Source organism: Myotis nattereri (assembly GCF_964212035.1).
Source record: "Myotis nattereri genome assembly, chromosome: 12".
NCBI classification, from domain to species: Eukaryota; Metazoa; Chordata; class Mammalia; order Chiroptera; family Vespertilionidae; genus Myotis; species Myotis nattereri.
The window spans coordinates 77808784-77829195 of NC_138087.1; the positions used below are offsets into that span (position 1 = coordinate 77808784).

Below are 20412 nucleotides of genomic sequence, written 5' to 3' on the forward strand. Positions count from 1 at the left end.
TCGGCGGAGGGGCCGGGGCTTCCGGAGCCCGACCCGAGCCCGACCGGTGAGAAGAGGCCGCGCGGCCGGAGCGCGCCATGGAGGAGGCGGCGCTGCGGCAGGTGAACGGCTCCGGGAGAGGCCGGGTGCGGGCGCCGGCCGAGGGGGGCGGGGGGAGCCTCCGGCGGTGTCCCCAGCTCCGCCCCGCGTCCCTTTGCTGCCCCTGCCGCGGGCCCTCCCACCCCGTCCCCTTCGCAGGGCATAACGGCGCACCGGGGGGTAAGGCGTTCGTGCCCCCTGGGAGCGTCCCCAAATCACCCCGAGGGACTCGGAACCCCCGCCCGGCCAGCCTAGGAGCACTCAGCCCTCGGTCAGAGCCACGAGGGTGGCCCCAGTGTCCTAAATCGGTTCTTCCAGGAAAGTAAAGGGAGGTCCGTGCGGGCTCCCCGGGGAGCGGCCCTGGGGGGGAAGAATTCGTGCGCTCTGGGCGAGGGGCCCGGGAGGGGCTAGTCCCGGCGCACTTGGGGTGGGGGGGCCCTCCCAGAGCACAAGAGGGGCCCAGCCCTGTGCCTGGGCGGGAACCTTCGAGTACACAGGGGTCCAGCCCTGAGGGGAGGGGCCGGGTTCCTGCCACAGCCACAGCCATAGCGGCACTAGGTGCAGTGGGCACAGGAGCCAAGGCTGCGTGCAGATCTGCTGTTGGGGCGGGCGAGGTGATGTTCCCGTGAAGCGCCAGCGGGGAGGTGTGTGTGCACAGGGCAGGCGTCCAGCCCCGAGCAGACAGGAGTCTGGGCCACGCTCAAGAGCGGGGTGGCCTCCACCCCGATGCTGTGGCAACCTCAGGGCTGCGTCTCCTCCGCACCCCCTCCCACCCTCCTTCCTGCGGAGCTCCCTCCGCCTGTTCCAGCAGCGACTTGTACACATTTTCCTATTTCCTGTGAACCTCCGCCCAGCAGTGGAGCCGGGTGACTCAGGACCCCGGTGGCCGGGCCCCCAGCTCCATGGGAGCTTTGTTTGCTCCAGCCCTTGGCTCTGGCCTGCGCCTCCAGTCTAGAGCCTAGAGCCGGCAAAGGATTTCCTGAGCCCCACCCCTGCCCTCGGCCAGCCTGGCCCGCCGGGCCCCAGGCCTGGGCTGGGGGTGGGGTCCCTGAGGCTGGGGTGGCCACCCTTCCACTGGGCTCGGGAGATGGCGAGCGGAGAGGTAAGGTGGAGGCCCTGCAGGAGCCCCTGGGGGGGGTCATGGGTGACCCTGGGCTCAGGTCGGCTTTGGCGCCGCTGGTTTGAAATGGGCTCTGGGAAGGTTTGCCTCTTCTCCCTCCAGCCTGGGGTGAAGCTGTAAGAAAGCCTTCTGCTTTCTCCCGGGAGCTCGGCCCAGGAGACGTCCCCGGAGGCCTTCCTAGCCCTGCTGTGCGCCTCTGCTTTGCCACCTGAGGCCTCAAGGGAACAGTCCCGGCCCCACTCAGGCCTCCAGCTGCCCTCTAACCTTGAGTAAATCCCTCGCCTCTTCTCTGGCCCAGATCTTAGCCTGAACCCCAGCTTTAGAGCAGCAGCCTGGGAAGCGAGGCTGGCAGAGAGGGGCCGGGGCGCGAGGGGGGTGGTGTCCGCTCTGTGGTGTGACCTTGGCAGGTTACTCACCCTCTCTCTCTGCCTCCGTTTTCTCACCGACACGACGGGGGACACAACTGCACCCACCTCACGGGGTTGTTGTCAGGACTGACAAATTAACAAATTAACGTACGCCAAGACCTCAGACCCTGGCCCCCGGAGCACACGCACACGGGAAGTTTTCCCCTCACCCTCCTCACAAGTGCAGAGGACAGGAGCGTGGGCTGGACAGATAGCCGTGGGCTTTCCACCCGGCTCAGGGCGACTCCTCTGCAGTCAGAGACGCTGCCCACACCCTGTGTGCGGGTCCTGGGTGCCACCCGTGCCTCCCGCCCCCGCGGTGCGTGCTGAGCTGAGGCCGGCTCTTCTGCCGTCCCGCAGCCTGGGCCGGGCCAGCGGCCCCCGGAGGACGAGAAGGAGGCGATCCGCCGGGCCATCCAGAAGGAGCTAAAAATCAAGGAGGGTGTGGAGAACCTGCGGCGGGTGGCCACCGACCGCCGCCACCTGGGCCACGTGCAGCAGCTCCTCCGGACCTCCAACCGCCGCCTGGAGCAGCTGCACGGGGAGCTGCAGGAGCTGCACGCCCGCATCCTGCTGCCGGGCCCCCCAGCCGGTGAGTGAAGAGTCTGGGCAGCCCCCCGGGGACAGGAGGTACCAGCTCACTAACCCAGCTCCTCGGCCCTGCCCAGGAGGGGAGGGAGGAGAGAGCTAGGCTGTAGGTGAGGGGTTTATGGGCCCTCCGTGTGGTGCACACAGAACCTGTGGCGCCGGGACCCCGGCCTCCGGCAGAGCAGCCAAGGGCCCGGCACCTGGAGGCGCTACAGAGGCAGCTGCAGGTGGAGCTGAAGGTGAAGCAGGGGGCGGAGAACATGACCCACACATATGCCCGCGGCACACCCAAGGTGAGGCTCCTGGGCTCTGGTGGGGAGAGATTTGGCTCTTGGATTATGAGGGTTGGTGCTGTTCCCGCCTCTATTCTGAAAGGGACATGCTACCCAGACACTGATGCAATAAGGGAGACACAGTCCTAACCCTTCGTCTGATGGCGAAGGAAGGCAGCGTCCCAAATCCCAGCTTGGTGGGGAAGGCATGGCTCCAACCCCTCGTCTAACAGAGAAGGCAAACACGGAAGTTCCCGTCTAATAGGGGAGACCCAGCCCCAGTGCCAGCCCCCAGCATGATGGGGCAGCTCAGGCCTGATATGCAGGAGGAGGCTTGACCTCAGCCCTTATCTGGTCTGATGGGGGAGGCGCTGCCCCGGACCTCATCTAACAAGGGAGGCTTGGTTCTTTATCTGGCCTACTGTGGGAGGCTTGGCTTCCAGCCTGGTGAATGGGGGAGGCTTAGCTCCAGGCCCTGGTCTGACCAGGGTGGCTCTGGGCTAGCACATGTCACGACCCCACAGGGGAGGAAGCTCCTGGCGGCTGCTCAGCAGATGCTGCGGGACAGCCAGCTGAAGGTGGCCCTGCTGCGGATGAAGATCAGCAGCCTGGAGGCCAGTGGGTCCCCGGAGCCAGGTGAGACCCCGCACCTCGCGAAGCGGGGATGGGCAGGGCAGAGCAGGGCGTGGGCCTGAGGGCTGACCCCCTCCTCCCAGGTCCTGAACTGCTGGCGGAGGAGCTGCGGCACCGGCTGCGCATTGAGGCTGCCGTGGCCGAGGGGGCCAAGAACGTGGTGAAGCTGCTGGGCAGCCGGCGACTGCAAGACCGCAAGGCGCTGGCCGAGGTCAGGCCGCCGTCCCCTCGTGTTGCTGCTCCTCTCTGAGGCTCTCCTTGTTCCCATCCCCCCCTTTGCAGCGACGGGAGGCACCATGGACTGGCCATGGGGGGTGGCAGTGAGGAACCAGGAGGCTCATTCTGTCTAGACCTCAGAGGGGGTGTCTACAGGTGGCCTGAGCCGGTGCCCCCACACCCCTTACCCCATGGGCCTGTGCCCCCTCTGCAGGCTCAGGCCCAGCTCCAGGAGTCCTCCCAGAAGCTGGACCTCCTGCGGCTGGCCTTGGAGCAGCTGCTGGAGGGACTGCCTCCTGCCCACCCTCTGCGTGGCAGAGTGGCCCGGGAGCTGCGGACTGCTGTGTCTGGGAACCCTCAGCCTTCGGGGATGCTTGTAAAGCCCATCGCCATGACAGGTAGCAGGAGCCCCTCCCACGTCAGCGCTCTCGTTCCCTTCCAGAAAGGATTGAGATACAGTGGGGAAAAACTCTGGACAAGGGTTCCAATCCTGGCTCCACCACTCCCTAGCTCTGAGCCCTTGGACAATTGACATCCTTTCTCCCAACCTCAGTTTATCCTTCTGTGAAATGGGGACGATAACAGCACCTACTTCATGGGGTTGCTGTGAAAATTCAGTGCCTTGTTTGTTGCCTGTGAAGTGCTAAGCACTCTTTGGGCACGTTAGCACTCTGTCAGTGAAGCTATTATTTAAATGAGTAACCATAGTAAAACGTTGAAAGCGCCAGTGTTAGGGAGCTCTCAGCCCCGGAGGCCTCGGTACCCAGTCCTGGGCAGCTTGGGCTATTACAGAGTTCGTTCTTATCCCAAGTTGGATCTGTCTCCTGATAGTGGCAGCTGAATTGCAGTCAGTAAGTAATCTCAGATGCAGACTTTGGAAGCCCTGAGCTTCCCACCTGGGAGATAGCACCAACTAGAGATCCCAGCGCCTTCCTGCTCAGAGCTGGTTCGAGGGTACACAGGCCACATCCCGTTGTGAGCAGAGCGGAGAAGGGGAGGTGCCCCCACCCGGCCTCAGAGAATCGAGAATGATCCCTGGAGGAGATGGTGGTGTCTGAGCTCGGCCTTACCGGGCTTGTGAGATTTGGCCGAATGGATGAGCTGGGGAAGGCAGGGGAAATGACTTGTTAAAAGGCTAGAAGTGGGCTATCGGGGCCACGTAAACCTGTCTCCTGGCTAAACACCTTAGTTCCTCCCCAGGCCACTGCCCTCGTCTAAGGTCCTTTGGGGTGTAACCCCCAGGCCTGGACTCCTTAAATGGTGCTCTTTGGCCTAGTTTATTTCCTCAAAAACTACTCGAGCCCTACTGCTTCCTCTTTGAGGGACAAAAGTCCGGTGACCCTAAAAACGAATCCACTTGGTTGGCAAAACACTCTTTGTACCCCTCGTGGGAGGTGGGACAGAGCTGAGACCCCTTTCCTCTGTACAGATGGGGAAACTGAGGCCCAGGGAGGAGTGGGGATAGGACAGGCAGCCAGGCTTCCTGCTCCCCAAGCTCTGGTCTCTGCCACGCTGCTCCCCGGGCCCTGAGCCCTGGGTAGCATGTCATCATGCACCGTGGCTCCATGTGGCTTGGCTGAGGTCTGAGGGTCACTCCTCTGGCTGTGGGTCCCTGCTGCCCCCAACACATGGACGGTGCTCAGGAGGGAGGGCCAGCTGGTCTGCCTGGAGGGTGGCAGATGGCTGCCAAGGCCTAATGTTGGCAGGCTCTGGGTTCAGCCATCTCTACAAGAAGGTAGTGTTCCAGGGGTCCAGGGGTCCACTGGGGTTGGCAGTGGGAGGATGGCACCTGACCATGCTTTCCCCGCCCACTCCCCCCCCACCCACCCCCCCCCCCGCTCCCTACAGGGACACTGCAGGTCCACCTCCTGGGCTGTGAGCAGCTGCTGACAGCTGTGCCCGGCCGGTCCCCGGTGACTGCGCTGGCCAGGAGCCCCTCCCAGGGCTGGCTTCGGGGCAGAGCCAGGCAGCAGCGTGGCACAGGCGAGCTGGCCAGTGAGTAAGGGGCTGCAGGGAGCTATGGGGGGCAGCAACCCCCACTCGTGGCCTTCCCTGAGCCCTGGTTCTGGCCCTGCAGGTGAGGTGCTGGCCGTGCTAAAGGTGGACAATCGCATCGTGGGCCAGACGGGCTGGGGGCCGGTAGCCCAGCAGTCCTGGGACCAGACCTTTGTCATCCCCCTGGAGCGGGTGAGGCCGGCTTTTGTGAGGCCAGGGCTGACTTTGGGCCACCGGCTGGAAGGCCAGCCCCATCTTCAACCCGGCCTTTCCGATACAGGCCCGAGAGCTGGAGGTCGGGGTGCACTGGCGGGACTGGCGACAGCTGTGCGGCGTGGCCTTCCTGCGGCTGGAGGACTTCCTGGACAATGCGTGTCACCAGCTCACCCTCAGCCTGGTGCCCCAGGGGCTGCTCTTTGCCCAGGTGCCCACTGACCCCTGCCTTCTGATCACGTGGGTTCCTGGCTCCCTCGGAGGAGTGGACATTGAGGCCCAGAGGGAGGAGGACTCCAAGAATAGGTTCCCAGGCCGTCTCCGAGGCCCACACGGAGTCCAGAGGCCTGTGTCCTTGTCCTGACTGCCCTGCTTCATGGGTGACTCTAGACAAGTGCCTCTCTTCTCTGGGCCTGTTTCCCCACTGGTACCAATGAGGATGTTGATTCCGTCTCTCTGAGCCCATCTGGCTCTTGCATCGTTGTCACTGGGGGCTCAGGCTGGGATCCTGGAGGCTGGGGAGGTGCCCATGGCAGGTGGGGTGGGAGGGGACTGGTCTTCAGGTAACCTTCTGTGACCCCACAGGTAACCTTCTGTGACCCTGTCATTGAGAGGAGGCCCCGGCTGCAGAGGCAGAAACGCATTTTCTCTAAACGCAGGGGTACGGACAGGAGAGGACAGGAGAGGGCCGTGCACGTGGGGAAGAGGGCAGGGGCGTCAGGGGGCCCCGGGACTGAACCTCCCTTTGGCCGCAGGTCAGGACTTCCTGAGGGCTTCCCAGATGAACCTCAGCATGGCAGCCTGGGGGCGCTTGGTCATGAACCTGCTGCCCCCCTGCAGCTCCCCAAGCACGATCAGCCCTCCCAAAGCGTGTCCCCGGACCCCTGCCACTCCTCGGGGGGCCACCAGCCCTGCCTCGCCCAGGTGAGAAGCCACCTCACCCCCCAGACTCCCGGCTTCTCTGCGGTGCCCGCCTCTCCAGGTGCTGTCAGCGTCTGTCTTTCTGTCCCTGTTGCTCACACTCTGCCTCTCTCTCTCTCTCTGTCTGTCTCTCTCTCTCTCTTTCTCTCTCGGCATGGCTGTGGGTCCATCCCCCGGCTGTTCTGTCTGCCTGTGCCCCACCTTGTGTCTGCCCCCTCCCCACAGTAGTTTCCCACCCAAGAAGACCCCCTTGGGAGAAGAGATGAGGCCCCCACCCAAGCCCCCGCGCCTTTACCTGCCCCGGGAGCCAGCCCTCGAGGAGACGCCGGTGAGGGGGGCTGGTAGCCCGGGGGGTGCTGGGCTGGGGGTGGCGGAGCTGCAGGGAGGGAGGAAGGAAGCCCTGCTCTGCCCTGAGCCCCTCTGCCCTCCCTCACAGCGCACCAAACGCCCCCACATGGAGCCCAGGACTCGACTGGGGTCATCTCCACCAGCCTCCGCGACCAGGTACCTCGTCAGGTTCACCTTCTTGTTTGAGACATTGTCCACTCAGTCCTCACTCCGAGGCTCCTGGGCACATTCACTGGCTCGCTCAGGTTCTCACTCTGAACCCACATTACTGAGCCCAGCTGTATGCCGGACTCCAGGCAACGGCTGTCCTGAGCCCCCGTCCCGCCAGCCCCAGAGGTGGGGCCAGGCCAGGATTGGCATGAAGGGTTGGTGGAGGCCCAGCCTTGGCCCAGGGGGCTTCTGTGCCCGCTCTCTTCCAGGAAACCCCCACGGCTTCAGGACTTCCGCTGCTTGGCTGTGCTGGGTCGGGGACACTTCGGGAAGGTGGGTGCCGTGCAGGCTGGGCAGCCCTCGGCGCATTGGCTAGGAGGACGCTGTGATCGTTAGGTAGTAGTTGGGGGAAGTAAAGGCTCCCGGTACTGCCCACCTGGAGCCCAGCCTTTCTCTGGTCCCCAGGTTCTCCTGGTGCAGTTCAAGGGGACGGGGAAATACTACGCCATCAAAGCGCTGAAGAAGCAGGAGGTGCTGAGCCGGGACGAGATAGAGAGGTGTGTGGTGATGCCACCGGGCACCTGGCCTGCAGCGGGCCCCGGATGGCTGGCCTGGGCTATTGGCACCAGAAGGCAGCCGAACGCTCCTGGGGCTTTGAAGTGGTGACTCTGGGGCCAGCCAGGCCTGGGTTCATTTTTTAGCACCTGCAGTTAATGATGGGCCCTTGGGCAGGTCCCTCTGCACCGCAGTTTCCTCACCTGTAAAATGGGACAGTGGTGGTTGTGCAGGTTAAATGACCCACGTGAGTTCCTGATACATAGACACCGTCACTCTGCGTAGCTGCCCAGCACTTTGACTGAGGCACAGTGAGCTGGGGTGTCCTGTGGGTGCAGGGCACAGCCAGTGGAGGTTTTCCTTCCCTCTGAAAGCCGCGCCCTCCCCTGCAGCCTGTACTGCGAGAAGCGGATCCTGGAGGCTGTGGGCCGCACGGGGCATCCCTTCCTGCTGTCCCTCCTGGCCTGCTTCCAGACCTCCAGCCACGCCTGCTTCGTGACTGAGTTTGCGCCGGGTGGCGACCTCATGATGCAGATCCACGAGGACGTTTTCCCTGAGCCCCAGGCGCGGTGGGTTTCCATTCCTCTCGTCTGCCTCTTCCAACAAGCCGGCCCTGGTTCCCTACACCGGGCCTCCCTCACCCTGCTTCCTCCGGGCACCCATCAGCGGAGGAGCAGGGCGTCAGGGAGGCCTGGGTTCAGATCCTGGGTATCAGCTCTCAGCATTTGTGACCTTGAGCCTCAGTTTATGTAGCTAGGAAGCGGGTTAAAAACAACTGTTTCAGAGGCTGGCTGCATAGTTGAGCATAACCTTTATGAATTGCCGGTGAATAGTGACTGGCCGCTGAAGTTATTTCTTGTCCACCAGTGTGCGCCCCTGAAGTCTGGGCTCACATCAGCTCTGCCACTAGCTGTGTGACCCCGGGCATGTCACTGACCTGGGGTCTCAGAGCCTCATTTGAAAACAGGCATGCAGGCTGCTGGCAGGAGGCCGGGAGAGTGAGATCTGAGACCCCAGGAAGAGGAGGCTGTGAGCTGGCAGCAACCTTGGGACAACCTTGGGCTGCTGTCTGGAGGAGCCCCACCCCCACATGAGGCTTGTTCCATCCTCTTGCCCACATCCAAGGGTCCCCAGGCCATGGCCATCCTGCGCCTCCCTGCCCTCCCTTCCCCCCACAGTCCTGGGCCTAAGCTTCCCCTAAACCCCCTCCAGGTTCTACCTGGCCTGTGTGGTCCTGGGACTGCAGTTCTTGCACGAGAAGAAGATCATTTACAGGTAACTTGTCCCCGAGAGGCTGGGGAAGTGGTGAGGGCGCGGATGCTGTCTTTCTCCTGGGCACCGTTCCAGGGCCCCTTTGCTCTGCCCCCCACCCTCCCAGGGACCTTAAGTTGGATAATCTTCTGCTGGATGCCCAGGGTTTCCTGAAAATCGCAGACTTCGGGCTATGTAAGGAAGGTGGGTGTCTCCCGTCCAGGATCCTGTGTCCTCCAGCCTTGGCACCCAGTCCAGGCCAGCAAGTGGCGTCTCCCGGGAAATCTCCCACCCCACCCTCATTCCAGGGACCAAGTGCTTCCTTCCCAACCCTACAAGCTCTAAGGAGCCCTGGCTTCCCTTGGCCCAAGGGCGAGCCTGTGCTCCAGAGCTGGGAGAGGGCACTGGGTTCTGCTTCCTTCGTGGCCTTGGCATGTGAGTTTGGCCGAGCCTCGCCGCCTCCGTCCCATGTCCTAAAATCCATTCCCACCTCCGAGAGTGGGGCAGGGCTTGGCAGTTAGGTGCAGGGGGACATAAGGGTTGGCTGTTGGTTCTTACAACCAGAGGTTACTGTGGACCAGACACACTGAGCTGGCTTTGATGTGGATGTTGATTTGCAGGGATTGGCTTTGGGGATCGGACCAGCACCTTCTGCGGCACCCCAGAGTTCCTGGCCCCCGAGGTGCTGACCCAGGAGGCCTACACACGGGCCGTGGACTGGTGGGGGCTGGGCGTGCTGCTATACGAGATGCTGGTGGGTGAGGTGAGTGCCGAGCCTGGGCGGCCAGGGCCTCGAGGTTGGGGTGGGCTGGGAGTGGCCCGTGCACCCCGCTGAGCCCCCCTCCCCGCAGTGCCCATTCCCAGGGGACACCGAGGAGGAGGTGTTTGACTGCATCGTCAATGCGGAAGCCCCGTATCCCCGCTTCCTGTCGGTGCAAGGACTCGAGCTCATTCAGAAGGTAGCCACTGCAGGGTGCAGGGCTGGGCGGCACCACCCATCCTCGCGGCCCTGGGCCCAGCTCCCTCGGGGGCTTGGGGAGGCGGCAGCCTGGGGCCCAGTGCCCTCGGTGAGCACTGCTCTTGCCCAGCTCCTCCAGAAGTGCCCGGAGAAGCGCCTGGGGGCCGGCGAGCAGGACGCCGAGGAGATCAAAACACAGCCTTTCTTCGGGGTGAGTGGCCGGCGCAGTGGGAGGTGCGGAGGGACCGCGTGGGCTGCCACTGCCGTCACCTCAGGCACCTCTGCCCTTGTCCCCAGACCACCGACTGGCAGGCTCTGCTGGCCCGCGCTGTCCAGCCCCCCTTTGCACCCACCCTCTGCGGGCCCACAGACCTGCGCTACTTCGAGGGCGAGTTCACGGGGTTGCCGCCTGCCCTGACCCCGCCAGACCCCTGCGGCCCCCTCACTGCCCGCCAGCAGGCCGCCTTCCGGGACTTCGACTTCGTGTCAGAGCGATTCCTGGCGCCCTGAGGGCCTTTCCCTGTGGCCCTGTCTCCAGCCCCGCCCCCCCACTCTTAGAGCCTTACTTGCCCACCCGTCTGCCCAGCTACCCGCCCTGCCCTGGAGGCCAGGCCTTGCCTGGTATTTATCAGCCCTTCGGACTTGAGGGGGTGGCTTGGCTCAGTCTCTGGGCCTGGTGCTCCCCTCCGCCTCCCCCCACCCCTCCCATCTCAGCCAGACGTGGACAGAAAGGGTGGCATGGTGAGGAGCAATTTGGTTTGGTTTTTAATACTTGACTTGCTTTATGGATTATTAAATATGCAAAACTGCACTGGAGGGATTCTGGCTCGGAGGGTGGAAGGTTCCGGATGCCCCAGGCACTGGTGCCCTAGCCCCGCACAGGTCCTCTTCCTCCCCTCCTTCCTTTGGAGGTCAGTCTGCTCTGAGGCTGGGAGGTGTGGGCAGACGTGAGCAGGCTCAGGCCCTCGGGGTCCGCCCTTCGTTTTCAGGCACAAGATGGTGGCTCTGCCTCCTGCGGCCCTAAACAGCCTGGCTGCTGCCCTCACCCTCTTCCTCCTCCTCGGCCCAGAGGGTCTCCCAGGGCCCCAAGGGCCATCCGCAGAAGAAGTGGGCCAGGTTGCGGATCAGGCCCCGGTCAAAGGGGTTGCCGGGGTGCTGGCGGAGGTAGGCAATGCGGTGCGAGGAGAGGAACTCCCAGGTGGTGGTGTTGCTGGCCACCAGGTAGATGTGCGAGGCCAGGAGCAGGCCGGCCACCATGGAGAAGAGGGAGAGCAGCAGGAAGGTGGCGAACAGGAGCCCGCTGGACCGCAGCCACAGCCCCCAGGGCTGGAAGAAGCGGAGGCCAGACCTGTAGGGCAGCAGAGGGATGGGGGCCCAGAGCTGGGAGAAGGCAGGGGCGCCCCAGGGAGCCCAGGAGGGCAGGCCAATGGTGAAGGGTCGGGGCCCCTGAAGAAGGTGTCCGGCTGTGCACCCCTTGTGGGCACATGCTGCCCGCCCCCCCCCCCCCAACACCCCTGCACACACACAGGGCAGCGGCGGGACCCACCATGCCAGGTACAGGCCCCACAGAAGCACCACGAGCTGCAGCGCCAGGTAGGCCACGAAGAGCGGGTGGTTCCGTTCCCCCACACAGTTCTCCATCCAGGGGCAGTGGTGGTCGTAGCGGCGGACGCAGCGGCGGCACTCGCTGCAGTGCCGGGCCCGGAGGGGTTGCTGGGCACAGAGAGTCGGGCTCGACACTGGCTCCCCTCCAGACCAACAGTGAGGGCAGGGATGAGGGTGGGAGGTCGGGGCCTGAATCTGGGAGGCCTGGGGGGTGAGGCCAAGGCGCTGGGGCAGGAGGCGATCGGTCTCAGCCTTACCCCTGGCCCTCCAGGAGGTCCCTGAGCCACTCACCAGCACCATGCAGTGTCTGCAGCGCCGAAGGGCGATGGCCGGAGGAACCATGGCTGTCTGCTCCTCCTTGGCCTCCTCCTGAAAATGGGGGCCAGGGCATAAGATGGGGGTCCTCTGGGGAGGCAGGTGGCTGGTGAACACAGTTTGGAGGCCATCCCATGTGTAATGAGGTGGTAGAGTGGGGCACAGTGCCCTGGACCTAGGGAGGCTGTGTGACCCTTGCCAGTTGCTTTCCCTCTCTGGGCCTTGGCCATTTCCTCATTGCAGATGGGTTTCTAGGGCTGGCAAGAGGATTCACTGAGATGCCCCAGAAAAGCCCTCCACACAGAACCTGGCATGAGACTGTTATTGGGGCCTTGGGTCCCCTGTTGGTGGGAGGAGGGGTTCAGTTCCTCAGGGGCCCACTGGTTACCTGGGGCTGGATGTTCACGTAGCCTGGGTCCATGAGTGACACGGCCAGATAGAGCAGCAGGGAGCCCAGGACGAGGAGCAGGAAGGTGAGGGGCAGGAGAAGCTCCCCCTGTTCTTCCCATTGTCGCAGTGCTGCTGGGGCCAGAGGAGAGTGAGGCCGGGCTGGGGGACAGGAGGGGGGGTAGGGGAAGGGCAGGGGGCAGGTACAGGTGGAGGGGGGCGTGTGTCCTGGCTGAGCAAAGGCCTGGGGATGGGGTTTGATGAGTGGCCAGGTGTGTCTCCGGCATAGGTACAGAAGTTCAGGACCAGCAAAAAAAGAGAAAGGCAGTTCATCTCTACTCTCTGGAGGGCAACAGGGAATCATGGAAGGTTAGAGGGCAGATCTGGAAACCTTCCCAGTGAAGGTGATCAGAGGGGAAGCCTGGAGGCACAGAGAGAGGGCTGTCCAGAAGGGAGAGGAAGGTGGCTGGACGAGAGCGGAGAGGAGGAGATGGACAGATGGGGGTTAGGGAGTGAAGGGGCCAGACCTGACGATGTCGGGGAGAGGAAGGAGGGGGTCCCTGCCTCTGGCTCCACCGTGGGAGACCAGCCTGGTCTGAGAGGCTCATGAGACAGACAGGAATGCGGGACTGGCAGGCTCAGATGCTGCAAAGAGGGGCAGGATGGCAGCCCAGGCCAGGAAGGGTCCAGACCAAAGAGGTGACTGGGGATTTGGGGGAGGCGGGGAGTAGGGGGGGTGCGCTAAGATACGAGGGTGTGAGATAGACAGCAGAGTGAACAACTCTGGTTGTAAAAGGAGCAGAGAAAGAAGGGGGGTTTCTTTCTGATGGGGAGACTGAGCAGGTTTTTAGGCTAAAGGGCGAAGACTGGCCGGCTGGTGTGGCTCAATGGTTGAGCATCAACCTATGAACTAGGAGGTCATGTTTCAGTTCCTGATCAGGGCACACGCCCAGGTTGTGGACTCCGCCAGTGTGGGGTGTGCAGGAGGCGGCCGATCAATGATTCTCTGTCATCACTGATGTTTCTAGCTCTCCTCCCTTCCTCTCGGAAATCAATAAAAATATATTTAAAAAAATAAAGGGCAAAGACTGTGGAGGAGACTTGAGAAGGTCTTAGGAGGAAAGTGAGACACCCCGGCCCAGGGGGGGAGGCTGAAGCAAGGAGGGGTGGGAACCCAAGGGGAGGGATGGGAGTGGGGGTGTCTGTGGGGTGAGAGCTACTAGGGCAAGAAGCAAGGGTGGGGACATGGAGGAGGGGGTCACTCCCCATGTGAGGTGCTCTCTTGCCTGAGGATGGGGAGCCCGGACTTGGGCGGCGGAGGGAAGGTTGGGAGTCAATTCCCGGGCAGGATCCGTGGATCCCGAGACCAGGGGAGATGGGGGCTGGACTTGGCCATCGGATCAGGTGGCCATCGCATGGGTCCCGGGATGGACAGGGCATGTGGCAGGGACCAGGAAGACGCTGGGATGAATTAGGGACTGACGGGGTCTTAGGCGGAAACTCTTGGAATGACAGGCGAGGAAGGGGCCTCGGGAGCCGGCGGAGACGGGTGGTCCCCCCCGGGTCTCTGGGGCTTCGGCAGGGGACCCAGTAAGACCCAAATGTCTGGGGGACCACGGGGGAGCGGGTGGGTCCGGGTGGCGCGGGTCCGGCTCACCGGTGTCGTGCAGGAAGAGCACCAGCGTGATTCCCCAGGTCAGCACCGTGTGCCCGGTCCGCACCAGGACGCCCGGGCTGAGGAGCGCCCAGGGCGCCATAACCTCGGCCCCCGGCCCCACCCGGAAGAAGCGCCCAGAGGGGCGGGCCCTCCGAGGGAGAGGGGCCCAGATGCCCGGCGATTGGCGAATCCTGGGAGTGGGCGGGGTCAGGCTGGGGCAGGGAGGCTGCCTATTGGGTGGCAGCTGCGGCCGAGTAGGTCCTCGAGCCAACAGGTGCCCGAAGAGGCTGAGGGCGGGGCCGGCGCGCGCGCAGCCGGGAGCTCCGCCACCCGAGTCCCCGGTAGGTATGTTTTCGGAACCCGGAGCCGTCGCAGGTCTCCGTCCCTTCCCAACCCCACAGCCTCGCGCATGCGTGCCGCTCCCTGGGAGCTTCAAAGATCCAGGCGTGTGGAGTCCAGGTTGCAGATTTGTGCCCGGTTCAAAGATGTGATGACTGAGGTTTCAACAGGCAGCGCTCGCCCAAGGCTCAGTGGTGACATTCTTACCGCCTTGCTGTTCATTATCAGGGATCGCAAACGGGATTAGAGCAAAGTGGAGTTCCGTGGTGCAGGTTCAGGCTACGAGAGGCCCAACTTGGGTCCGAGTCAGGAATGCCAGCGCTGTCTCTTCCTCTCTGTGAGAGCGTGGGCAAGTCACTGCACCACTTTGAGCTCTGTGTTTTGTCTGTATAACAGATGATAATGGCATCCCCTCCTAAGGTGGTTGGGAGAATTAACTAATGGCAGCACAGCGTCTAGCACAGTACTTAGACCCCAGCGACACCCTGCCAGCCCGGCTTGCCCGACTCGAGGCTTCATCATTCACTGCCCATACTCTTTCAGCCGTGTCCCCAGGGCCTTCCTTATTCAGCTGTGCCTTTCCACCCACACCTCCCACTAATACCAATGTCCACCTTCTTTCTCCATCAGATTGGCCCCCTTCCAACTTCTACAGCAAGCCTCCTAATTTTTTTTTTTTTTATTTGAGAGGGAGAGAAATACAGATTGGTTGTTCCACTAATTTATGCATTCATTGGTTGATTCTTGTATGTGCCCTGATGGGGATCGTACCCATAACCTTGCAGTATTGGGAGGATGCTCAAACCAAGTGACCAAGTGAGCTATCCGGCCAGGGCCCGGGGATCCTTTTCTGACACCTGTTATTTTTTAAAATGTGTTCTTACTGATTTCAGAGAGGAAGGGAGAGGGATAGAGAGATAGAAACATCAATGATGAGAATCATTGACTGGCTGCCTCCTGCACGCCCCCTACTGAGGAGGATCCAGCCTGCAACCCAGGCATGTGCCCTGACCAGGAGTTGAAGCTGGGACCCTTTAGTCCCCAGGCTGATGCTCTACCCACTGAGCCAAACCAGCTAGGACATGACATCTGTTATTTTTGTCAGCTCAACATTCCTTTTTCTGTTGGGGAACTAACTCTTCCCCATCTCATGTGATTCTGAAGGAACTGTGTCCCTCACTCCATAGAGTGGTGGGAAGTCATTGTGGGCTGTGACTCTAGAAAGCCAAGCACTTCCCCATCTGGTTGTCTCCAGTGATTGGTCCTAGTTGGTGGGCATGTGACTTGGCAGGGCCAATTAGAATCATTCCATGAGAGTAAGGCAAAGCTGCGGAGAAAGAGGCTTTCTTTGGGATCTCAAGCAGGAATCTAGTATAAGGGCAACTGACAGCTATCTTTACACTCTGTGGAGAGAGACTGTGGCAGGAGAAGGTGAGGCCATCTTATCAAGAGACAGAGATAAACAGGACCAAAAGGGTGTATGAAAGACAGTCTTAACATTGTCTGGGCCCCTACATCCCGCTTTGCCTGAAGCTGGTATTAGCTCTAGTTTCCCCAGTTGCATTAGTCAGTGAATCCCACCCTCCAACCTCTGACTAATCTGGGTTGGTGTTTGAATTGGGCGTCTGTCACTTGCAACTCAATCTTTTTTTTTTAAATAAATCTTTATTGTTCAGATTATTACATTTGTTCCTCTTTTTTCCCCCCATTAACTCCCCTCCACCCAGTTCCCACCCCACCCTCTGCCCTCACTCCCCACCCACTGTCCTCATCCATAGATGCCCGATTTTTGTCCAGTCTCTACCCGCATCCCCCACACCCCTTTCCCCCCCAAGAATAGTCAGTCCATTCCCTTTCTATGCCCCTGATTCTATTACAATCACCAGTTCATTCTGTTCATCAATTCTTTATTCACTTGATTTTTAGATTCACTTGTTGATAGATGTGTATTTGTTGCTCATAATTTGTATCTTTACCTTTTTCTTCTTCTTCCTCTTCTTAAAGGATACCTTTCAGCATTTCATATTTCATATAATACTGGTTTGGTGGTGATGAACTCCTTTAGCTTTTTCTTATCTGTGAAGCTCTTTATCTGACCTTCAATTCTGAATGATAGCTTTGCTGGATAAAGTAATCTTGGTTGTAGGTTCTTGGCATTCATCACTTTGAATATTTCTTGCCTCTCCCTTCTGGCCTGCAAAGTTTCTGTTGAGAAATCAGCTGACAGTCGTATGGGTACTCCCTTGTAGGTAATTGCCTTTCTTTCTCTTGCTGCTTTTAAGATTCTCTCTTTGTCTTTTTTTTTAAAAAAATATATTTTATTGATTTTTTACAGAGAGGAAGGGAGAGAGATAGTTAGAAACATCGATGAGAGAGAAACATCGACCAGCTGCTTCCTGCACATCTCCCACTGGGGATATGCCCGCAACCAAGGTACATGCCCTTGACCAGAATCGAACCTGGGACCTTTCAGTCCGCAGGCCGACGCTCTATCCACTGAGCCAAACCAGTTAGGGCTCTCTTTGTCTTTTGCTCTTGGCATTTTAATTATGATGTGTCTTGGTGTGGTCCTCTTTGGATTCCTTTTGTTTGGGGTCTTCTGCGCTTCCTGGACTTGTAAGTCTATTTCTTTCACCAGGTAGGGGAATTTTTCTGTCATTATTTCTTCAAATAGGTTTTCAATATCTTGCTCTCTCTCTTCTTCTGGCACCCCTATAATTCGGATGTTGGTGTGCTTGAAGTTGTCCCAGAGGCTCCTTACACTATCTTCAAATTTTTGGATTCTTTTTTCATTTTGCTTTTCCGGTTGGGTGTTTTTTGCTTCTTCGTATTTCAAATCTTTGACTTGATTCTTGGGATCCTCTTGTCTGCTGTTGGATCTCTGTATATTATTCTTTATTTTAGTCAGTGTATGCTTAATTTCTAGTTGGTCTTTTTTCATATCCTCCAGGGTCTCACTAAATTTATTGGTGGTTTCTAGAAAATTCTTGAAAAACTTTATAACCGTGGTTTTGAACTCTATATCCAGTAGTTTGCTTTCCTCCATTTCTGTCATTTGTGTCCTTTTTCTTTGTCTCTGTATTTTTTTATGCTTCCCTGTGTTGATAAAGTGGGTTTCTGTGCTTAGTGTCCTCTAGGGCCCAGTGGTTCAGCCTCCCCAATTACCTGAGGAGGACACTCTTGGTGCACCCCCTTGTGGTCTTTGTGCACAGTCTTGTTGTAGTAAAGCCTTGATTGTTGTAGGTATCACTGAGAGGAATTGACCTCCAGGCCAATTGGCTGTGAGAATCAGCTGTGTCTGCAGTGGGAGAGCTTCTGTGCTGGAGACACCCCTCCGGGGCAAGACTTGCTTCAATGGGGCTTTGGTGCTCACTGGGTCTGCCCCTGTGTCCTTTAAGGGTCCGAGGAGGTGCAAATAGGATGGTCCCACTCAGACCTCTGGGCTTCCTGGCTCCTGGATCTCAGGTGCTAATCTAGCCTTTGCCTGAGGCTACCCAGCAAAGGCCTCAGTGCAGGGCTTGGGCGGGGTGGGTCTCACGAGATCAACAGGGCGGGGATAGCAGTTATGGCTGCTCTCAGTCCTGCCCTCAGAGGCTCCGCTTCTCAATGTCCCGGTAATCGCTGCAAGCACCTCGGAGAGAAAGCTGCCCTCGCCTTCCAGCTGATGCCAGACAGTCCCGCTTCTCCCATATGAGTCTGGGTCCCCAAAGACTCGCCCAGAGCTGGAGCCCAGAGCCTGAGACTCCCTCCCGATTGAAAACGACAGCCGCGCCCTCAGCCGCCAGCCCGCTCCGCGTCCGCCTCTGTACCTTAGTATTTTACTCCCGCACTGCTCCTCCTCTGAGTCTCGGTAAGCTTTTCTCTTTCCTTCTAGTTGTAGAATTTCCACTCAGCCAGCCTTCCTGTGGTTCTGGATGATGTCTGTTCTGTCTTTTAGTTGTATTTTTGAAGTTGTTGTGCGAGGCAGCAAACTCTGGTGTTTACCTCTGCCGCCATCTTGGTTTCTCTCAAAACTCAGTCTTGCCGAAACCGGTTTGGCTCTATGGATGGAGCATCGGCCTGCGGACTGAGAGGTCCCGGGTTTGATTCTGGTCAAGGGCATGTACCTGGGTTGCGGGCACTTCCCCGGTGGGGGGTGTGCAGGAGGCGGCTGATCGATGTTTCTCTCTCATCGATGTTTCTAACTCTCTCTCTCTCCCTTCCTCTCTGTAAAAAATCAATAAAATATATTTAAAAAAAAAACAAAAACAAAAAAACTCAGTCTTGATAACTGCAATGGGGTATGACTTAACTGAGTGAGGAATTCTAGCACATTATCCACTTAACCCTGAAGCTTCCATGTGTCATTGACATACTGATGTCACAGATCAAGTCGGACACTAAAGTGGTAAGGACAGATCTTAACCGGTAATATCTTGTCGTAGGGAAGAGGTTCCAGCGTGAACTCAGCGCCACTTCAATTTGCACAGAGGTGACCAGGCATTTTAAACCGACAAGAACAGACACTGGGGGTATGGTAGTAAAGGGAAAGGGGGCCATATTTATGGTGACAGAAGACGATTTGATTGTGGAGGTTGGCACACAATTGAAAAAAAGAACAGACAGACACTGCCACTACATTTGATCTTAGCCAAAAGGCCAGAAGCAATTGGTGACTGGGCATTTAAAGAGAGGGAACTGGTATGGGCTTGGGCAGACTCGGGCGTGAAACGTTACGAAGGGTTGGTGAGTAAACGCTCATTATGTCCGCTGTGTCTGCTGGCTGGCAGTTACTGAAGTTTGGCTTCTATCCTCCCAGAGACGAGAGACAGAGGCCAGCCCCATCCTTCCTGAGGATTACATTTCAAAAGAATGGCGTTCAGGTCCTTGAGAAAGACACCCGAGTTGCAGAAGATACAAATTCATTTCAGAGGGAGAGGAAGGGGTCACAGTTACAAGCCCTTTTTGGTGAAGACTCTAAGGCAGCCTGGTGTGTGGGGTCGCTGGTCTTTTAACAGCCTGAGCTCTCCGGCCGGTGCTCTAAGGTGGGCTGGGGTCAGCCTAGGAATGCAACCCGGAGCTCTTAGAAATGATTTTAGTGTTTAACTTTTTTAATGTGGGAGGAGGGAGGTGGACGAAATCACGAGCTTGAGCGTCTGTAGTGGTTTTGTAGGTCAAGGTTGAGGCCTCGTTGAGCAGAGGGCTGAGGAGCCTGGCTAGGATTTGGTCAAGGAGAGACTCGTTTTCTCGGACACTGGGCACACACCCGCCTGGCACATGTGGGAATGGCCCCCCTGGATCTGTTCTTCGTGCAGTGGCCCTCCCCCATTGGGTGCAACCTGAGGCGTACCCCAGGGGCACAGAGGGCACTGTGATAGTCACACTGGGGCAAGTGGAACCAGGACCATCCTAGGCGAAGCCAGAGTGTGGTCACCTGGCGGTTTGGCCCCAGTGACTTCTGCTCGCCCCCTCGTTCCCTCACTCTGCTGCAGCCCCACAGGCTGCTCGTGGTCCTCCCTGCAAGGCCCTTCTCGTGGCCGGGCCGGGCCCTCTGTCGCGATGCTCTTTCCTTGGGCCCTGCACAGCCGGCCTGGCTGCCTCGTCTTTCCCCTGGATTCACTCCCGAGTTTCTTCTCCTCTGAGAAGCTTCCCTGACTGCGTGAGGAACACCGTGCTGCCTCTGGCCCCCAAGGGGCTCTTCCTGGCCCTGAACGCTGTGGCCCAGCTAACTGGTCTTCCCTGGCCCCTGACACACTCCCCCCAGCCCACAGGAGGTGCCTCCGGGCTCCCTTCTCTCTGCCCATCACACACTGGCTTATCATTTCGTACCTAACATTTGTCTCTACCATCAGACCGAGCCACCCTGGGCAGAGCCGTGGTGATGGCTGCCAGCTGTACCCTGAGTCTGGGCACAGGGGAGCAGAGAGAACGTGGCCCCTCTCCGGACTCCACCCCTTCCACACAAAAAAAGACACTCTGCTCCTCTCCACTTTTCACAAAAATGTATTTCTGTGACACCCCGAAGTACAGACATTTACCCAGGACCCAGGTGGTAAAGCAATGCCATGTGAGCTCTGCCCAGGGGGCTGGCTCAGGCCACCTGGGCATGGAAGGGAGGGCGAGCTGGGAATGCAGGGCAGCTGCCCCACCCCAGGGCTGGGAGGGAAAGACTCCAGGAGGAAAAGGCCAGGTGCCTCTCCGAGGGGCTGCTCCTCGCAGAAGTGCTAGGAGAATCCAGCAACAGGCCTGGGCCAGGAGGGAAGAAAAGCCACGCCCCAGGACTGCCTGCAGTCAGCCCTGCTCTAGGCCCCTGGTTCTGGAAGGGCCTCCTCACCCCACCCCACGAGAGAAGCAGTTCGGAGTTATGTTGGGGGAGCATAAGATATTCGGATACATTTGGGGCTCACACTTCTCTGGAACTCAGC

At 59.5% G+C, this 20412-nt stretch overlaps 2 protein-coding genes across 3 annotated transcripts; one reads left to right on the forward strand and one right to left on the reverse strand.

Annotated features, from left to right (window-relative positions):
• Nucleotides 1-77: 77 nt before the first annotated feature.
• On the forward strand, nucleotides 78-10515 carry PKN3 (protein kinase N3; the record flags this gene model as incomplete). The annotated part of the gene is made up of 22 exons (XM_081103175.1): nucleotides 78-125; nucleotides 1966-2197; nucleotides 2341-2486; nucleotides 2990-3101; nucleotides 3182-3309; nucleotides 3529-3712; nucleotides 5163-5309; nucleotides 5392-5501; nucleotides 5590-5733; nucleotides 6108-6183; nucleotides 6278-6446; nucleotides 6669-6771; nucleotides 6880-6947; nucleotides 7211-7274; nucleotides 7407-7498; nucleotides 7889-8065; nucleotides 8709-8771; nucleotides 8875-8951; nucleotides 9368-9510; nucleotides 9599-9706; nucleotides 9836-9916; nucleotides 10003-10515. The coding sequence occupies 22 exons, from the start codon at nucleotides 78-80 to the stop codon at nucleotides 10213-10215; spliced, it is 2685 nt and encodes an 894-aa protein (XP_080959301.1). The 3' UTR covers nucleotides 10216-10515.
• Nucleotides 10451-13798, reverse strand: ZDHHC12 (zDHHC palmitoyltransferase 12). Of its 2 annotated transcripts, none has more exons than XM_081103929.1 (5): nucleotides 13670-13798; nucleotides 12014-12144; nucleotides 11602-11679; nucleotides 11252-11418; nucleotides 10451-11031 (listed from the first exon to the last, which is right to left on the reverse strand). In XM_081103929.1, the coding sequence occupies exons 1-5, from the start codon at nucleotides 13767-13769 to the stop codon at nucleotides 10830-10832; spliced, it is 678 nt and encodes a 225-aa protein (XP_080960055.1). In that variant the 5' UTR covers nucleotides 13770-13798; the 3' UTR covers nucleotides 10451-10829. The 2 variants fall into 2 exon arrangements, with proteins under 2 accessions (XP_080960055.1, XP_080960054.1); XM_081103928.1 differs by having other exon boundaries at nucleotides 10451-11053.
• Between the last annotated feature and the right edge of the window lie 6614 nt (nucleotides 13799-20412).

Excerpts from the sequence above, each read along its gene's own strand:
- ZDHHC12 (XM_081103928.1), bottom strand. The coding sequence starts at position 13,769 with ATGGCGCCCTGGGCGCTCCTCAGCCCGGGCGTCCTGGTGCGGACCGGG. Across the intron at positions 12,145-13,669 it reads GCTCTTCCTGCACGACACCG|CACTGCGACAATGGGAAGAA; the intron begins GTGAGCCGGACC and ends TGGCCCCAGCAG. Across the intron at positions 11,054-11,251 it reads TGGGGCCTGTACCTGGCATG|GTCTGGCCTCCGCTTCTTCC; the intron begins GTGGGTCCCGCC and ends GCTGCCCTACAG.